Raw genomic sequence first — 19,764 nt, 5'->3', positions numbered from 1 at the left:
TAAATAATAACAATTAAAGTTAGAGTAGTAATACATATTTATTTTTACTCTTTTACAATCAATTCAATGAGCTTGATGCCACTATCACAAATGACCACTCCGATTACGCAGTGAAAATAACAAATAAATTTTAATTTATTTTAAATAAAAATAATTATCAAAAATTTAATATATATTCTACAGATTTATTAGACAAGAAAAATAGATAAAAAAAGAAAACAAAAGCAAAAAAATGTTTAAAACAATACACTAATATAACTAAAAAAAATGAATAGTCAAATAGATTTTAATTCCACAATCTGATAGTGACTTATGAGCATAAGTCGTTAGTATATTGTTCTATAAAAAAAATTGCCGAGCTTTGCCATTTATATTTTCTGCTTCTACATTTCCCTTTTCATTTAATAATATTTATTTTATTATATTTACTCTGTTATTTATTATTTTTATTAATATTAATATTATTAATAATTTTATCATGGTAATTGTTATTAAATATAAATAGGAATCAATGAAGAATATTAAGTTGACCAGTATTGGTTGCATAAATAATTCCTTGACCAGCTTGTGGTACCCATCTTATGCAATTTAAACTCATGTATCCAGCAGTCTCACGATTAACCTGCTGCAGTTCACGCAAAAGCACCATTGATTTCTGACTGTCTTTTTGGTCTTCGTCGGTACGTGCGGCGTACCGATTTGAGTGCACCCGAGGATTCCGTAGGAATGAGGGAACGTAAGATTCAAAACTGTATGGCATGTATTGATCGAGTACTTCATCTTCGCGGGCCTCTGGTGTCCTCGTCTCTTTTTCCGCACTATCCTCCTCGGCGGGACGGTCGATAAACTTGTAGATTAATGCCATGGGAAAGGGTCTCGAGGGTGCATGGACGCGACGAGACGCTAGGCCAACTAATAAATGTCCATGGGTTGGTGATATTGACAGAGATATTACTGTTTGATCCACTTTTGTTGAGTGCAACCGCTTGCCCAAAGTCTCCCAATCGAGACTGTAGACTCCTGTCAAATTAATAGAATTAAATTATGTGTACATTTTAATTAAGGGCATTCTCAGAGAATATCTCTCACGTTTTTTAAATATTTGATGCTCTGAACTGTCAACCGCATTAAAGTTTTATCAGTTAATTTAAAAAAGTTGGAGTTAATTGAAAACCGGTCACAATTTTGGTAAGATTTAAATTTAAAAAAAAATTACTTAATTATTAATTAAAAGTTGAATGAAATTTGGAAAATTTCAGTAAAATCTTCATGTAAATTTTACAATACGAATTTTCAAATTTTGTAGGCTGGAATTTATTTAACAAATTTCGTTTAACTCCTAATTGATGACAATTGTAATTTTTTGTGATAATTAAGTCATTGCATATTTTTGAAAAGTGGGGGACACTGTCTGAGAATGCCATTAATTAAATGATGTTAATTTACCTATTGTTGTTGACATATGAATTCGTCCGGATGGCAATAAAGTTGCCAAATATTTTCCATCTGATGAAATATCAATGTTTGCGTCATTATGAATCTTGCATTCACGTACAACAACATTTTTCTCAGCTGAAAAAAATAAATGACATTGTAATAGAGGTAAAGAAAAAAAAAATAAAAGTAAAAGTAAACTTACAGTCTCTGATATCAGGTATTTTGCCATCTGAAAAGTCCCAAGCTTGGACCCGATAGCTCTGTAACTCCAGTCCATGGAAAAACATCGGAACGTGTTCTGTTCTTATTTCCACATCATCATTGTCGTCATTAGATGGAGGTTCTTGACCCTCCCCACGTCCACCAGCAGCTTCGGCAGCCATACCAGCCGCTGCAACAAGTCCTGGAAATCGTGCACGTGCTATTTCATTCAAACTAATCATCGGTGTCCACGGAAAACCTCTTACAGACTCACTTGGTGGTGAGGCAAATTCCGGTACCGCGTGATCAGAGCCCTGCGAGGATGATGAGTTCGACGAGTCGGACTGAACGGCATTTTGTCTTTGAATTCTCGTCGTGATTATACGCCGTGGAGTTTCGTAAGAAGGTGGCGGCAGTCTCAGTACATTATCACGATGACCTGGTAAATTATTAAAGTCACTTACAGGGACGTTGTTCACTTGCACAACTGGTACATTGTAATATTGCTGACGCGGTGCGTCTCGTGACGACGTAATGCGACGTATTGGTGGTGACCAGGCTGGCTCTGTTGATGGGTGATAAAATCTTAGCCGTGATGCCCGATTTAATAGAATTGTTGCACTCAGGCGTCTTATTCTTCTCAGTATATCGTCATCTGGCAGACGCATTGGTCGGGGGTAATGTCGTACTCTCGGATACTCTCTCGTGTTATTGTTATTACTACTGGTATTATTACTGGTACTGTTATTGGTTCCTGTGGTAGCAGGATTTGTTGGTTCAGACAGCCGAGTATCATCAACGATACCAGACAGTGAATTGACATTATTTTGAATCCTCTCAATGATACTTTGCAGCTCGGCAGACAGAGTACTACTTTCAGATGCAGTACCCGTATTTCTTCCCAGTCTTGGAGAATCATTGGCAGTAGAAGTTGACGGTGTAGGCGTAAAGATATTATTGTTATTACTATTATTATTATTATTTTGATTTTGATAGATCACTGAGTTTGGAAATAATCTTTCCAGTCGTTCAGCCAGTCTGTGATAATTTAAAATAAACATACGAGGCATTGGTAACACTTCTGCGCTACCAAGTAATCTTGTGGATCTCAAATTACTACTTGTTGATTCTTGTCTTGTACTTTCAATCAGACTAATGTCGTCTCTTGGTTCTGAGGTCGAAGCTTGGTCATGTCTCGCACCTCGACGCTCTGACGCACGTGAAATTTCTCTTGATTCAGAATACATAACAATAGATTGCGCTAATACTAAGTCTATCAATTCCAAAGCCAAGCGAATGATAACGTATATATAGCAAAGTCTTTCGTAAGCTCCATTTTCATTTATTGTATCCAGGGTTGCCCGGACTTTTTCAAATGCAAACGACAAACTCCAGTGAGTTCTTCCAATGCATTGTATTGTTGCGGAGAAATTTCGCGGATTATTCCTAGCCCTTGATGACGTGCCGTTTACGTAGTCCGGCAAGTAGTTACGACAGTAGTTCAGCAAGTGGGTGTCCAAACCGTGGAGGGCGGAACGTAGCGGCCACATGTCGTCTCTTTGACGGACGTAATCACGTGCGTAAGTTTTGATACGAATGTACTCAGCGATTCCAGGTGTTATGCGGCGAATTTCAGTACTTGGCAGGCCGTTGTCGCCCAACGAGGATGATGGATCTGCGCTGGAGCTCAGTGGAGTCCATTTGCTCAAAAGACGGTGCGCTAAACTAGACATTGTAGGTGATTCTGTCGTACTGTCCATGTCTCTCATTGTTAAATTTGAATAGGTGTGATCACTATTTGAGTTTGAGTATGAACTAGAACTAGGTCTGTAATCACGACCATCTAAAATAGAAAGGAAATTCTCATAAAATATATCATCAGCCTCATACTCTTGTGGTATACAATTTGACAGCTCTTCAAGCATATTGTATTGTTCTGGAGTAAATACTGGAGTAGCCTCTCCGCTAGTTCTATTTGAGTCATTTTGTGTCGTGGTACGTTGATTTGACAACCACGATGGTCCTGCTGCTGATGATGATGATGATCCACCATGCTGACGTTCATAATTTTGTATTAAAGCTTTTTTGAAATTTCGCAATCGCTCGACAGAAGGCGAGTCATGCATATCACGTGATGTTGAAGCTACTGGATTGTCATTTGTACTTCGTGGTTCGTTATTTCGAGAATGGAGTGATCGTAAATCCTGGAGCGCTGCTAACCATCTGTATCTTGTTTGCCGAAATTCATACATATGACTTCGTAGTTCAGATGTTTGTGTATTAATCCGTGATCCTGTTGGTCTTGATGATGATGATTCTGATTGATTTCTACTACTGTTATTATTATTATTATTATTATTATTATTATTATTATTATTATTATTACTATTATCATTATCACCATTATTATTATTATTATTATTATTATTATTATGATTATTATTATTATTATTATTATTGTTGTTGTTACAAGGATTAGTAGTATCATTACGTAAAATAGAATTTGTAGTAATGCGTAAAATATCACATATTTCATGCCAATCACGGGAATTATTTTCATTTTCCAATTCTCTGAATGTAGTTGGATGCATATTACGGGAATTATTTTCATTTTCCAATTCTCTAAATGTGGTTGGATGCATATTACCATGAGAGAATAATCTTAAACGACGATCCATTGATCTGTCAGGATTATCTGATGAAGTACTGGTGTTAGGTGGCACCGTATCAGTAGCAGTTGGAGCTGATGATGTTGATGGATAAATTCTATCAAGTGGTTCCGTTGCAGTTGGCACAGTTACAGGAGTATCTAATTGTGGAGATGATGGATTTGAAAACGCATATTCTTGAGGCGGTATTACTGATGATGTAGGAACGTGATTACCAGTTTCTAATTGTGGAGCTGGTAAATTAATAACAGAGTCTCTGTGGCTTGAATCTTCAGTGTTGCGTGATTCATTTGAATTTCTTCTTTGCTCTTCATTGCGTCGTTGTTGGTCACGAAGACTTCTGAATGGAAATAGCGGCGGCTGTTCATAGCGAGTTGCCGTCGCTGAGTATGGAGACAGAGGAGTGCGGGATGAAGTATTTCTAGAAGTTTCAGGTTCTGTCGGACGGTTGGAAGGACCCGTGCGAATCCAGCGACTTGTCCAACGTAGAGGTGTTGAATTTGAACTAGTTCCCGCGTCATTGTCTTGATTTGAATCAGGATTACTGTTCTCTTGAAGTAACCAGTAACCAATTTCTGATTGCTCAGCTGTATTTTCTTCATCTTCAACAGCACGAGATGACTGATTATTTGAATCTCTTGACGTGGAAGCTAAGAATCGAGACAATCTCGGTCTGCTGGAATCTGCAGTATTAGAACTCTGTACTTCTTCCTCTCTACTAACTCCTGCTAAGGAGAAACAAACTGGAAAATAAAATTAATTTAATGAATTTCCTGTAAGCTTAATAAGTATGAAAAAGAAATAAAAACTTACCAACTCCTGGTGGAGCAGAATTACTATTTATTCTAGCCTCTTCATTATCATCAGCATCTTCATCATCTTCTTCCTCTTCTTCCTCCTCTTCATCTTCCTCGACCTCTGGTTCTTCAACATCCTCTTGATTAATATCTTCCTCCTCAACTTGACGTGTCTCAGTAGCACGCGAATCATTTTCTTCTTCCTCGTCTTCTTCACCAAAGCCAACATCATCTACTTCCATAAATTCATCCTCATTTAACAGCAGCTCACTTTCTTGAACATCATTGGGATTATCATCATTTTCACTGGTCCCTAATCTTGATGTGCTTGGAACGGTAGCAGTGTTTTCAGCACTAGAATTATTCGAGTCATTAGCTCCATTGTTTTGTTGCAAACTATGTAATCTAGCGGTGATCATAAGTGCCATCCACACAGGATCGTCTCGAAAGTTTTCACTATTCGTTGTCGCAGCTGCTGTCGTTGCTGCTGTTGCAGCTGCTGGTGCTGTCGATGGTGGAGCCGGTGGTGGCTGCGAAGTCCCTTGATTAGCATTTGGCTGACGTGACTGGGCATTATTGGAAGTATCTTGACTTTGATTTTGAACGGTATTACGTGGAACACTGGGCTGAAAGGCTGAACGTGACGAGATGGTGAATACGGATAAAACAGGATGTGGTACTTGAGTAAATTGTCCTTCTTCACTAGACGTTGAGTTATCAGCTGTTGCTTCCGTAGAAAAATGGCCATTATTTCTTATCTCACTACGTTGTCCAGTACTATCATCATCATCATCTCTACGTAATCTTCTACGTGGCGGTTCTTCATCCCCACCATCGCTGTTAGGACTCGGCTCAAAAAGACGTCTATTTGAAGTACCCGGATTACGTCTGCCTGATTGAATATTATTTGACGAGGTGCCGGCTGTTCTTGACGAGCTATTGTCAGGGTCACGTGATTCATTATTTTGCCATGTCGGTGATGAATTATAGTCAGCTCGGAAATTTCTGTCATATAGCGAAATAACCTCTGGAGGTATTCCGATCAATCGATTAAGTTTTTCCCAATCAATTGGTCTCTCAGCGTTATTGACAGGCGAGGAACGAAAAGGTTGCAGTGGCCTTAATGACAGCTGGAAGAACAATTGTCTCAACTGCCCAATTCTAAAATTAGCCATGTGAAATTGATTCTCTAAATTTCTTAATTCACGCAGTTCATTGTCCAGAGTTGCTTGGAACACCTGGTTACGCATCCTGTTGCGTGTCTGGTTTGACAATTCCGTCGCTTGTACTTCTAATCTCACACGTAAACTACGTAGTCTTGATAAATAATTTGAATTATTAGCAGCTGTATCGTGTATTGCTCTACGCAATGCCCACAAGCTGCCAAGAGCACGTTGTCGACGTAAATGCTGAAATGCCAAAGCGACATGATCACAAGAAGTTGGAAGTTGATTGACACGTAAAATATAACTCAGACGTTGCGTTCTGTCAGCGATTGTTCGTTCAAAGACTGGAAGAAAACTTCTGACAATAGAATCGCCTCCATCTTGACCGCTGGCTGATGGATCAAAGAATGTATTGACTAGAATTTCATATTGATCAATAAGATTTCTGTACAGTTGATTCAATTGTAGTTCTGCCCATAAATAAATTAACTGTCTATCACAATCAGTACGATTATCTTCAGCAAGCCGTCGTGGAGTAGACGGAGTATTTGACGATGACGGCGACGTTGATAACGACATAGTAGGGACGGGAGGAAGCTGACCTGCCTCGGCTAATTCACGCCAGCGAGCGTCACGTGGAGCAAATGAAAAATAATGACGTGCAGTACGTAATCCATTTCGATTACGATCTATTTCATAGAAAATATCTTCAAGCATTGACTGAGGTACTGTGCGAAATGACGACAAGTGTCTCAATATACTTATGTCGTAACCTGATGATGGAGCAGCTGGAGGACGTTGTCCTGTTGCGGCTCGTGGAGGTCCCCATGTTTCATTGTTATGCGGTAAAAAACTATTACGACGGACTTCAATCGTTACGTTGCCTTGCTGATAGACTGACGACGAATTATCGCGATTGTTTGACTCAACGTTACCGTTATCGTCAATTCGCGAGTGAAGTCTCGCCATAGATCTTGCTATCGACCAATCCCTTACATAATTACGCAGCAAGGTGTGACGCGATAAATGCTCGTCATCTGGATTAACTCGGGGTGAGTTTCGTCTGATTGTTGCCCTGAACATTTCGTCAATAGTTCTGGCGACTGGGTGCACATTTTGAGTCAATTCTTGCACACGACGATTGTTTAAATTATTCCAAATATTTACCAAAGGTATTCTATATGACTCAGTATTGTTACCCAAAGATGAACTGAGGTCAGTTCGTTCAAATGGCGCTCGATAGTCAGGTCTCAATAGTCGTCTGTAAGCTTGATCGAATGGTGCGCGATCCCACTGCGACTGTGTGTGAAGAGTATTCGCTATTCCCGTAATTAGTTTTCTTCCTAATCTATCAAATGCAACGAAACGTACTTTCTCCTTATCACTTCGTGTCGACGCGACAGCAAATGGTTCCGAATGACGCCAGTCCCAGAAATGAATTTGATTGTGAGTCGCTATTATTAACAGCCGCTCTGATGGATGAAAAGCTAAGGACGCTATCACTGTTGGGTGAGAAGATGTCCAGACTTCACTGCCACCGTGTAAATCCCATACTCTCACTTGTCCTGCGAGACATCCTGTTGCAACTAATTCACTTGAAGGATGAAATGCTATACACCAAGGTGTCCGTGGGTGTCCTGTCAGTGTTTTTATATTTTTTCCAGTCGTTAAATCCGTTATACAGACGTTGTGATTTCCGTGGGTTGATGCGACTTTTGTTCTGTAAAATAATCAAATTTATTTATCATTCAACTGGCTGATGAAATATATTTTGATTTAACCCTAATCCCATGTCGCTGTTTTCAACAGCAAAGCTTTGAACATGGGTCATCAGCGTCTGCTGCTTATTTACCCAAGTAACACGTGTTTGAGCAAGACTCCTAGTTACTAGTGTCCTTTTCTACGTATGTCTTTCGCAAGATCATATATCAAGAAACTTATGTCGATTTGTGTATGTCTTACCCATGGTATTGTACGTAAGAATATTAAAGATAACGAACACGTGGAATGAAAATGTCTGACGTATTTCTTGTGTAAGACTCGTAATTTAAATCTGGTCACAAATATCTGCAGCAAGATACGTAGAAAAAGAAACTAGCACCTATCAATCTCGAGAACAGACTTCAAGAACTTAAAAAGATTGATATATGGGTAACTAAGTTATTCTATAAGGAAAAATAAAAAAATTCGTAGACCTTCTTTGGACTGTAGGCAGCCTACAGTAGGCTATTTACAGTAGAATATTCGAAAATTCATGGACATAAGCGAGCCACGTTCAAGGGATTAAGGTTAATATCTAAAATAAATTATCATACCCGTCTGGACTGAAGACCATAAGAAAAGTTGCTCGTGGTGATCCAGGAATACTGCATTTCTATAATTAACAAAATATGATATTGATGTTTTTGTCATTTGCTTAATGAGTCATGATAAATATGGAGTAAAATATTTTACCATTTCCTCATGATCTTTAAGAACTAAATTTGTTTCAGCAAGAAATTCAAATGATTTAGTACTGGCACTACCTTTGGTACCAATTCCAATATCACGATGCATGAAATTTCGCATTAGATTGCGTTTGCGTCGTGATGGAATTTTATCCTTAGACTGATCCATTTTTTTCTTTTTACACCCGTTATGCTCCTATAAAATATTGTCATTACAATAAAATCTATACCATATTAATTATACACCTCCAATAATTTTTATTTAAAATAAATAAACAAATAATAATAATAATAATAATAATAATAATAATTAATTAATTAATTAAAATATAAATACCTCCATAATTTAGCCGTGATGAAAATATATAAAAAAAAATTTTATTTAGAGTTTCACAACATTTTTGTATATTTTTTATACTGTATTTACAATATCATATAATTGTGTCATGATAACAGATGAAATATAAGACTATTTGATTGCACTTAAAAAATAAAAAAATATATTTATATATGTATACGTTATAGCACTAAAATTTACATACGTTATTCAATGATTCGCAAACAAGTCGATTCTATGCAATCAAGTCGACATGTAACGACACTAGACACAAGACGAAGACCTAGGACACTAGAGCAAGATCAAAACGCCATGCCCATCGGGCCCATTAACGTAGGTCTGGGTCCAGCTGGTGCTGACACTTTTTACTCTTTGACTGAATTATAAAACTCCATGATCAAAAAAATATTGACTGAAGATAAAACGACAAACTGAATTTACATCTAGCTTTCTAAAGCAGATGGCGCCAATAAAATTTTTTTCAAATTAAATAATTTACCCACTATTAAATTTTTTATAAATAATTATTACTTCAATTAATATTTAATTCTTGAACTATAAATTTGCAAAGTAATTACTTATATATTTAATTATCCCATGGATATTTAAATTCCAATTTGAACTAATTAAAATTCCCGGTTATTTTATTGACAGAATTATCGCGCGTGCGCGAGATTCTGCGCAGAAAATTTAAAAAAAATAGTGGCGCCATTGGGTCGGCCGCGGTAGTTGTCCGCGACAGAAGCCGTATCCCCACTTCCAAACTTGTAATGTTGTCATTGTCAGTGACCAGTCCAGTCGGTTTCGGTATTGGCTGTAAGAGTGATCAAGTTTACTGCGGTAATTATTAATAATATAATTTTGTTTGTATTCTTCACACGGACATACATTAAATTATCAGTTGCGCCACCAATTTTGTGTGAAAAATAAAAAAATAAAAAAAAACAATTATTGTAGTGAGTCATAAACGTGTTTGGTTTTTAAAAATAAACATAAAAAAATCTACTGTCAACAATAGCAGGTGAGGATAAAAATACTATAAATTAACATACATATATTCCACATAATGCTGAATAGAATATATAATATATAAAATAAAATAAGACGCACTTTTAAATACAACAATATATAAACAAGTTATTATTGTCTTTATATTTATGTGGACATACATAAAAGAGACCAATTGTAATGCATGATTCTATATATTAATACTTAAATATATGACACTCCAGCAATACGAGCGTATATACCAAGTATACAATTTAAGGCACGCGGATACGCTACATTATATAATATAATGATAATAATAACAAACATATATTGTAATAATGTGGGATTAATTTATTGTGTCTATTTGCGTACATCTTGATCGTAAGATTCGTCATCCTCATTATTAATTTCATCATCGCTGTAGACATCATCATCATCATCAGCAGCATTAGCTTCATTATTACCATACTCCTGTTGTTGATCGTCTTTTTGACCATCAACATCCTGACCATCAACATCCTGATCATCAACATCCTGATCATCAACATCTTGATCATCAACATCATCAGACACTGTTTTATGTCTAACTGGTTGCAGGCTACTCCACTGGAGAAAACTAAGCTGGCGACGTCGAGTTTTGGTCTCCTCGTCAATCTTGTTAAGGAGAACTGGACCCGTGGCCATCATAATGATCGCTCCCAGGGGTGCCAGGAACAAAATTGAAACGACCGACATCCTCAGAACATCTGTAGCCAGTGATATTATTTCCGGATGCTCACGTTGCCCCGCGTGCTCAAGTGTCAACGGCGCCAGCGTTGCCTGAAATTATCTCAACTCAATTTCGTATGTATACACGTTTTATTTATTTACAATTAAATGATATTTTATTATTTATCGTGTGGCGCACGTGTAATAACGGATAACGAGGAAACAAAGATTTTGTAATAAAAACGTTTAAATGGGACGCGGAAAATCGATTGAGCTGTATGAGCGCCGAATGAAAAGCAATTAATATGTTAGTTTACTCAATTGCTTTCGGCTTCGTTTGCTCTCTATTCTATTTTAATTGATACTATAATAATTTATACACTATTATAAATGACATTACATTTATTTATATGCCTACATATCTATATAGATAATTTTTTATGTAGGTAATTAGGTACTTATATATAAATAGGTATATATATAGATATATACCTGAAGACTGCCTTTTGGTAGCCACGCTAGAGCTACAAATATACGTTCTCTCATGTTGAAATTAGTTCCTTGGTTGGCGAGGATCGCGAAGAAGCTTCGTGCCTGTGGGAAATATGTTAGTGTAGAATGAAAAATATATATTTATATGTATATGTATAATAAAATCAATAGTTAATGGTGTGAGTTAAATATAGAGTTGTTAAAGGTTGTGTGTTGAAGGGCAGAGTAACGGTTTCAGTCAATGTGCGGATAGTAGTATAGTAAAAGTAAGAGAGTAAATGTAAAGAACAATATAAGCTGGAGCGAAAAAAGTTAAAGAGAGTGGGATGGATGTATGAATAAGAGAGTGAGATGAAAAAACGAAAAAAAGCTAAGGCAGCAGCTGTATGGGGTAGGTAATGGCCTGAAGCATGCACAATACAACATTGCGAGAACTTGACGCCCATCTTTCTGCTTGCAATACGTTTTGAATTATATATATATGGATATAGATAGATAAATATCACATAATACCCATGGGTGATATATAGCCGTAAATCGATGACACGCGACTACTATGCCGGTGTCTGTAGCCGCTCTGTTCTATAATACTAACCAGGAGTCCCATGAGAATACAGGAAATATGGAGGCCAAATCGCTGTGACGACCATAGCGTTAGGTCCATTTCAGCGCCGATTATTCCCATCAGAATTGGCTGCATAAAGTGCCATATAAAAAATAGTGTTTTTTGAAACGGTATAACGTTAAAGGGATTTCCAGAAAGTTGCTTCCAGCAGGAACTTGCGACAAATGACATAACCATCGTCGCTAGATAACCGCCACCAGTTACTGCAAACATACTTGCCCCTGACGTAAACATTAACGAGCCTATTATCAGACCCGTTATACGATAAAATGTTACATATTTCTGAAAAAGTTTACGGTTGTTATATATTTATATTTTTATTATTATTATTATTACAGTAATTTATAAAACAAAGATGTGAATAGTTACCGCACTTCGGTGAGGCAAAAAACCAAATATAAATCCTAACGTTATTCCAACTACAAGTCCTGCAACCAGATCCCGTAGTCCTGAGGGTATGTGTTTCCAGATAATTTTTTTCGCATCTGAATAGATGTATATGTATATGTATATATTGGAGGGTATACATTTATTTATGGGTGTATATAAATAGGCAGGATTAAATTGAAAAGATAGATAAATTTGAAAAGGGATACCTTCGCTGAAAACGAGCGTAAAGCAGATTGAAAACATTGAAATGACGTGGATACTGTCAATGGAAGTTGCCGTGGCAATAATACCAGCCAGATCTTTATCTTCCCCGTAGCCCTTTTCAGCCAATGCAAGTATACAATTTACAGTAACAACCGGTGACATCCCAGTCATAATCGTTCTGAAAATTACCATCTATCTAAATAATGAATGGCCCGAAGTCTAATGACGTCAAAGCTGATTATAAATACAGCCGACAGTATTATAATTTAATTGAAGTGAGTGATTATACCCAGCGAGAAATGACCAGTCCCAGGGATACTGTAGAATAAATCTACTGCAGAGACTAATTGTCAAAATTTCAACTGTCGACGGCAGCAGTCCTAGTTTCAGTAGAAAAACAGGCTGGCTTCTCAGTGCAGTTGTCGTCAGCTGAAGCCCGGCTCTGATCATTACAAAAGTCACGCAGAATGTCCTAATCTTGGTGGTGGTATCGAAGCTAATGTGGTCGTGGATTTGGTAGAATCCAGTGCTACGGAAAATAATTCCTGCCAACAGCATACCAAAGACTGGCGGTATATGGAGGTACGGGATGTACGTGAGACTCCAACCGAGTGCGTAGGCGACGACGACCAGCCAGAATAGTCCGAATAAGGTCCCACCGGGTAGCATTAACTTGTCCATTAGGAAGTACATCGTAGAAAAAGTGACCATTACTAATGTCAAACACGTCAATAGCCACATCAGACTCGACCAGGTGATTATTTTAACGCACATTGAAAGAGGATTGTAGACCCGGGTGTTACGAATCGCCGGATGACACCAGATTGCCCGCCCACAGCAACTTTCATCTCCGTAATCATCATTGATTGGCCTCTGTAATGTACTAATAGATCCGCCGATACATTCTAAATCTAAATTAAATTGCTTTCATAACCAAGTCCATTAATACGGAAAATGTATGTGTGATATATTAATATATATAATGATAAAATAAATCACCTGAAATCCTCAGTGTCGATCTCTCGAATATCTATTGTCTCGTCTATTTCCACGGTCACTCGTCTTTCCATTTCATTAGTGATTTAACCAATATACATTTGTCATTTCATTCTTTATTAAAATATATATTCAACTCACATAATCTCACTTGACATTTAATCAAGCTTCATTTTTTTTTTTCTTTTCTTCTTTTTTTTCTATTTTGTTATTACGTCTTTTAGTATCGACAAATTGCAGCAACAGCTGGATGAATTCAACCCTCGTACATTTATAATATTCAAAGTTAAATCAGGGATAAATAAAATAAAAATGAGTAACTTGTCGTAGAATATATATAAAATAAAATAATAATAAAACAAGTAAAAGGTTATAAAAATAAGAGGAAATAAAGTAACCACCTTGAACTTTTCATCTCTTAATATTTTTTACCTCTCTATAAATTTATTCCGTTATTTTGTTTTACATCATTTATTATTCCGTTTTATATTTATATTTATTTTAACAATTTTTTGTTTATTTTTTCTTAACAATTCTTCCCTTCTTCTTAGTCCCCTCAGACGAATTCGGGATTAGGAATCAGGCGGTTCTGTGTATGGGTCCGGGTGAAATCCCCCGAGTACTCTATCCATTGCGCGCAAGCTTGCTCTTCGTCTTCGTCTCCAACTCCAACTCAAACTCGGTCTTCGTCTCCAATATAATACTATACTACTATACTACTAGTACACTACGATCTACTACTCTTGTCTATCTACCGGCAGCGGGTGTTGGCGCACCTTTTCGCTGATCCCTCGCGCCGACGCCACCACTTTCACCCACATCTCTTTCCTCTACTGCTACGAGAGAGCAGCTAAAACCATGCCAACCCCCCTTGGGGGCTAACAGTCTTCTCTGAACACCCGCGGGTAACGCGTCGATATACAATCACTATTACACTGCCCACTAACACCACCATAATCACTAGTAAGTGAGTGTTTTCTGTGTGTCCTTTCAACCCTTATCTGTCGCTGCTTCTCTTACCAGCAAAGTCACGTAATTCCTATGAAATTATTTTCGTAACTTACATCTGGGGTTGACGGCCACCCGCGTCACCTGCTACTCTATTGTGTGTTTGTGATTATAAAAGTTACACCTGTCGTTAATTATAATTTTTTTTTTTTTTTAAATCCCACAGATAATTTCAAAAACCGCTTTCGAGAATCACGTGGTTGTAATTGACTCCGAGTACGTTATTTGCTTGTGAATAAAAAAAATATTTGAATTATGGAAAATAAAAAATCGCTGAATGGAGAAGATAACGCAAGTTGGTAAACGTCAGCAATTATTAAAGAGGTAATTTTAAACGTTTTAATACATTTTATTCTTACGCAGTGAAACTAAGTAATATATATATGTGTATTTGGATGCTGGAGTATGAAATATATTTTCCACAAGTATACAGCTATAAATTATGCAGATGAATGAGGAAGAATACAGCGAAAAGTAGTGGATAAAAAGGGGGTTGAAGCATAGACTACGAGTGAAATAAACAGCGAAAAAATAAATAAATAAAAAAAAGAGATAGCAAAAAGAGATGATGAGGATAGAGACGAAGAGAGTGCCACTCAGCAGCATCGAGTAAAATGGAGCCTTTTGAAAGTTTAATATCGCTCAAGTGTAGCATACGAAAACGTCGATATCTATTTTAGTTTTTGGAGGCTAGTGTAGCGCACAAGTCACTACTCTCTAGGTCCGTCAAGTGGATTTAAGGTTATTGAACTTATTCATTGATCGTACTATTCAGATGATACTACACTTGTACGTTTTTACTCCACAACCCGGTCTCGTGTTCATACTCAGGTCACACGCTGACGGCGAGTCCCGACCGCTGCTGGTCTGAACCCCGTCCCGTAATACACCGTCTGTAAACGTTGTGACGTTTGTAATAATCCATCAACCCCAGTGCACTAATACCGACGGATTGCGTTTATAGAACGATTAACAGCCACTCCTAATTCTGTTTCACCTCCCCCGTGATACTGAATAATCAAACGGGTTATCGAACAGTGTAATGGAAAATTTGACGACAATCTAATTGAAATACCCGATAGCCCGATAGACTCTGAGAGCTTTCGTGGCACTATTAACCACTCGGATAATTTATTTCAAATCATCTAGATTGTGCCCGCCAGCGTCTTGTTAAAACCAATGAAAAAATCTCGAGTCACTGGCTCGAATAGATGGCTTCGGGGATATGGATATTTATCTATATAAAATGTTGCTTTTTTTTATTATATAGCTAGTCAGGGCCAAGGGTCTTATTGGTAGAGGCGATAAATCCGAGGCACGCAAGATATAAGAGCCAGATTTATTCGGGTTGAGTTAATAAATCATGCTTCGTTTTTCACGGCATTATTTTTTAGCTTAGACAATAATGACTTTCAAAATTAGGGCAATATGTTCTGTCCTTAGTTATTATACACATATATATAAAGCACTTAGCGTTAAATTGTGATTAATATGCGATCAATATATTGGAATCTGGCTTGCTTTAGCTTTTGGTCTGCTCTATAATAAGCAGCTGTGTATTTTTTGTCATTATAGAATACTATTATTATTATTGTGCTGCTATGAATTATGGATTATATGTGGATGTATATTAATGGCCCTGCTCATAAGAATAATGCTATTACATCATAATAAAAGCATTAGTAGAAAAAATATATATGGTTTGGTGCGAACAAATGAGACGCTTTAATAAGCTGTCGCGTAAGGGGTATACGGAAAAAAAAACAGGTCCAAGTGTTTCCACGTAACGGTGGAACAATAGTCTCGCGACTCACCAGGCGATGAAGGATAATCCCATCAGGGCCCGTAATCTCGCGTGCGCTTTTGTCAATGCCAGAGAGTAAAGAGTGTGTAAATATATATATATACATCTGAGCGGACAAGTTAAGAGTGAGGAAGAGATAAAACTGTAATGAAATAGAGAGAGGTGATTCCGTATAATTGGTCCCTCATCTATCCTACGATACAATAGACACCCAAGTAGAACGAAAGAGCAGAGAGATTGAGAGGAGGATACAAAGCGTCAAGTGCATTTGCCGAACCAGAAGGATACAGCTAACGAGCTTTTGCTCCTTCATCTTCTTTTTACTTTTCATATTCTTTATCTGCTTTTTCTACCTCTTTTCACTCTTTCGTCCATTCGTTCTGCTACCTAATAACTGATAGTAACCGGGGATCCTGAATTAATCCTTAAATTTTTCATTTACTCGTTCTTCTATCTATTCTATATATACTTCATCCTCAATATCCCAAAATATATATATACATCTATACATCTATATATATATGGATGCGGTCGTAAATTTCTCAACGCCTCATTCCACTTGCATTCTCTCGGTCTTTCCGCTAGCTCCTGGCATCAACATGCAGATAAACCCCTTCATTTCCACACGACATGCGCTGCATATGCAAGCCGTTGGTGAAGATATAAACCCCGTTAACGGGCCCTTGCTCGCTCGTTCTCTACTCGAGAATCAATCAATTCGTATCAATTTTGGATAAAACATGGAAATCTCGGATATGTGAGACGGGCGTTGAGTGCGCCAACAGAAGAATCAGGAGAAAGCTTTTCTGCTCCCTTTCCACCAATGTATCTTTTCATACATATATATACACACAATACCATGAACTTTCTTTTGGCTGTAGTATCAATCCGAAAATCGATTGGCCGTCGTCTGCTCACCCTCGAATCGGTGATACTTTCCCTGCCTTCTTAGGGAGGATTTTCGTCGCTGTGCAGCTTTTATGGGCACTTGGGAACCCTGCTGATTTAATGCTGTGTGCTGTGTGACGTCGGGGCCAGGGACAGGGCATTTATACCAGAGAAAACTCTACGGAATCGTATTTATACAGCGTATACACGACTGAGGGGAATACACAGCTCAACGAAAATCAGCTCTCAATTGGACCTTTATTCGGTAAACATGCTTATATTCCTTATCTCACCTATCTCTTTACAACTTATACATGCAATTGAGACATATAAATGCATACATATACATTGAGCCTTGACTATAAATTCACATAAACACACTCATATTTTTTAATACTTTTCCAGACACACAATTGTCTTTCGCAGAGATGAGCTGGCGGTTTGCCGAGGTATAGATTCTCTAAGATGCCCGTTCTTCGGTCGGTCGGTCGCTCCTTGGTTTGACAACCGTACACCCGAGAAAAATTTTATTCTCTTTTCAGCTCTTGCCATGTAATGTAATGGTTATAGCAGCTCGCCCTCGTCAGACGCCGTGGCCCCGACACCCGTTACTCTTGCCCGCTATCTCTGTCTTTTATTTAACCATTTCACTCTACATACATTACATATATATACATACATATATAAGTATATCCTTCTCACTCTTTACTCACGACACGGCGTACGCTACACTTACTTAGACATGGCGCCTCTGTACACGTAGTAACTACTCTACTCTTTACTCGATACGACGCGAAGAGAGTAGTACCTATATAACGACGACGTGTTGACGACGTACGTACCGAGGCCCTGAAAAGCCTTATATACAACCAGTCACTGGCACGCTACGGTCTGCCGCGGTTTATCGGGCCACGGTGAGCTTGTTCTACTACTTAACTTCTCTACTGGCTGGTACATTCGCTCCGAGCTTATCCGTCAACCGTGACCATGTCGTTATCGTAACAGCTTTTGCTCGTCTCTGTTGTTGTTTTTATTTTAAACCGTCAACAGGATGAACTGTGTCAGTCAATCGCGTTGAGTGGAATCGTGCCTGCATGTTGTTGGTCACACAGTCTGCTGTGGATTAAACGATACGTTATTTATCGCGATCGCGACGCTTTGGTATTTGTGTGCTCGATTGTGCGAAAAATTAACATCGGGATTATGCACTGTTTCAGACTGCATTTATCATTTTTCGGTGTTACTGATGTATTCTGGTATCGTTAAATCCGTTGATTACTCTAAAACGCTGGGTAAGCCGTTTAATGATGTAGTGTTGTGGTATCCAGGTGCAGGCTCCTTTTTTAAATTTCAGACGCTCTCAGGCGTTATGGGAAAACACATTAAGCTCGTATGAAATGCTTTTTAAGTTGGGAAACACTTTTTTGTATTCGCTTTTTTGTCCTTAATTTTAATAATATGAAAAGAATAAAGTTTTAGCATGGTGCATTGAAATAGTTATACACAAAAGTGTCTCTCAATTTATCTTAAAGTAAAGTTGTTGTAAATTTTCAAATTCTTTGCTGTAATGGAAGCTGCTGGATAATATAATTCTCAGACTCTTCTGCTTACTACTTACTACTTGCTACTGCAGCAGCATCTTTTGCTTGTACTTAAAGTATAGACTGGTTGGAAAACTCCAAAGAAAAGCTTCGTGATGTCAACTTTATAGTTTGTCGCTCTCTTGAGAAAAAAAAAGCGGACCTCTGGTGTATGTACATCGACGTTGAAAAAAATACAGAGGAGGCGTAAAAAAAAGTAAATGAAGAAGTACATGGGGTCGTTTACCTCTTCCATTCGTATTTTTACTTGTTGAGGTATTTTTTTTTTTTTTTTTTTTTTTTTTTTTTTTTTTCATATGTATTTTCCTGCTCCAGTTGGTCTTTTTTGTTGTATGTAGCCACTGTCCTTTTTGTCGGACTCTGGCCGCAGAATTGTCCAGCAGTCGGTTTAGAGATCGATTTCAATTGCGCACACACATACTCAATCGGCAATTATTTTTTATTTTATTTCTAATTCATAGGAGGCAATCCACGAGGAAATAATCCTCATTGAAATCAGATCCAACTGGTTTGCCACTTTCAATCTACAAGTACACGACTAATTGTCATCTGGGCGAAATTGCAGTGCGGTGCTCGCAGAAAAAAGTATAAATTAAAAAAATGTATCTGTGTAGCCAATAAGAGAAAAAAATAATGAAACTGCAATTCAATGCACAATCAGCACTGACTGACTTGACTGTCAAGCATTGGATGGCCAGAATAAATGGACAGTACATAACAGTAGTAACAACAATCCGACAGCAGTATTCGTTTAGTCTGGTTGAGCATTTGCGCTTCGCTACGCACGATCGATCCACGAGACTTTAGCCCCCACGACTCCGCCAAGCTTCTTCATCCTCTTTCTCTCTTTTCCTCTCTCTCGCTCTTCAACTCGAGCCCTAACTTTCCGCGAATTCGCCGAATTTCCGGGTTGTATGCGTTGTTTTCGTTTCCCGATTCCCGAATCACAACTAAATTAATAGTTCAGGAGGTTTACTCTCAAGTAAACTCGATTATTGCCCGTG

General features: G+C 37.8%; 3 protein-coding genes across 8 annotated transcripts in view; 1 reads left to right on the top strand and 2 right to left on the bottom strand.

The window, feature by feature from the left end:
• Positions 1–19: 19 nt before the first annotated feature.
• Positions 20–9,363, bottom strand: LOC103571063 (uncharacterized). 2 transcript variants are annotated; one of them, XM_053740352.1, is made up of 8 exons: positions 9,260–9,363; positions 9,055–9,199; positions 8,725–8,913; positions 8,586–8,644; positions 5,121–7,990; positions 1,640–5,050; positions 1,447–1,572; positions 20–1,020 (listed from the first exon to the last, which is right to left on the bottom strand). In XM_053740352.1, the coding sequence occupies exons 2-8, from the start codon at positions 9,058–9,060 to the stop codon at positions 509–511; spliced, it is 7,173 nt and encodes a 2,390-aa protein (XP_053596327.1). In that variant the 5' UTR covers positions 9,061–9,199; positions 9,260–9,363; the 3' UTR covers positions 20–508. The 2 variants fall into 2 exon arrangements, with proteins under 2 accessions (XP_053596327.1, XP_053596326.1); XM_053740351.1 differs by having other exon boundaries at positions 9,055–9,363.
• Positions 9,364–10,404: 1,041 nt separating this feature from the next.
• On the bottom strand, positions 10,405–12,634 carry LOC103571158 (putative SLC9B1-like protein SLC9B1P1). Its single transcript, XM_053740440.1, has 4 exons — positions 12,466–12,634; positions 11,840–12,111; positions 11,245–11,346; positions 10,405–10,863 (listed from the first exon to the last, which is right to left on the bottom strand). The coding sequence occupies exons 1-4, from the start codon at positions 12,632–12,634 to the stop codon at positions 10,405–10,407; spliced, it is 1,002 nt and encodes a 333-aa protein (XP_053596415.1).
• The window catches only part of LOC103571062 (uncharacterized), a 31,284-nt gene continuing 22,238 nt past the window's right edge, over positions 10,719–19,764 (top strand). For 3 of the 5 annotated variants that reach the window (XM_014442503.2, XM_053740824.1, XM_053740823.1), the window contains exon 1: positions 18,391–18,451. In XM_014442503.2, the coding sequence (XP_014297989.1) occupies positions 18,406–18,451 (46 nt within the window). In that variant the 5' untranslated portion in view covers positions 18,391–18,405. Of the gene's footprint in view, positions 10,888–14,633; positions 14,792–18,390; positions 18,452–19,764 lie in introns of those variants that run through there. The other 2 variants (XM_014442505.2, XM_014442507.2) reach the window with 2 other exon arrangements.

Source organism: Microplitis demolitor, chromosome 7 (assembly GCF_026212275.2).
Source record: "Microplitis demolitor isolate Queensland-Clemson2020A chromosome 7, iyMicDemo2.1a, whole genome shotgun sequence".
Lineage (NCBI taxonomy): Eukaryota > Metazoa > Arthropoda > Insecta > Hymenoptera > Braconidae > Microplitis > Microplitis demolitor.
Note: the sequence above shows the minus strand (reverse complement) of the source record. Positions and strands in the feature narration are given on the sequence as shown.

Bases quoted from the DNA above. Each gene is read 5' to 3' on its own strand.
- LOC103571158 (XM_053740440.1), bottom strand. From the start codon at position 12,634: ATGACTGGGATGTCACCGGTTGTTACTGTAAATTGTATACTTGCATTG. The intron at 12,112-12,465 runs GTATCCCTTTTC...GTCTGATAATAG, and splicing joins TACGCTCGTTTTCAGCGAAG to GCTCGTTAATGTTTACGTCA. The intron at 11,347-11,839 runs GTTAGTATTATA...TATTTCCCACAG, and splicing joins GTATTCTCATGGGACTCCTG to GCACGAAGCTTCTTCGCGAT.
- LOC103571063 (XM_053740351.1), bottom strand. The intron at 7,991-8,585 runs GTATGATAATTT...ATTATTTTACAG, and splicing joins ATGGTCTTCAGTCCAGACGG to AACAAAAGTCGCATCAACCC. The intron at 5,051-5,120 runs GTAAGTTTTTAT...TTTATTTTCCAG, and splicing joins TTCTGCTCCACCAGGAGTTG to TTTGTTTCTCCTTAGCAGGA.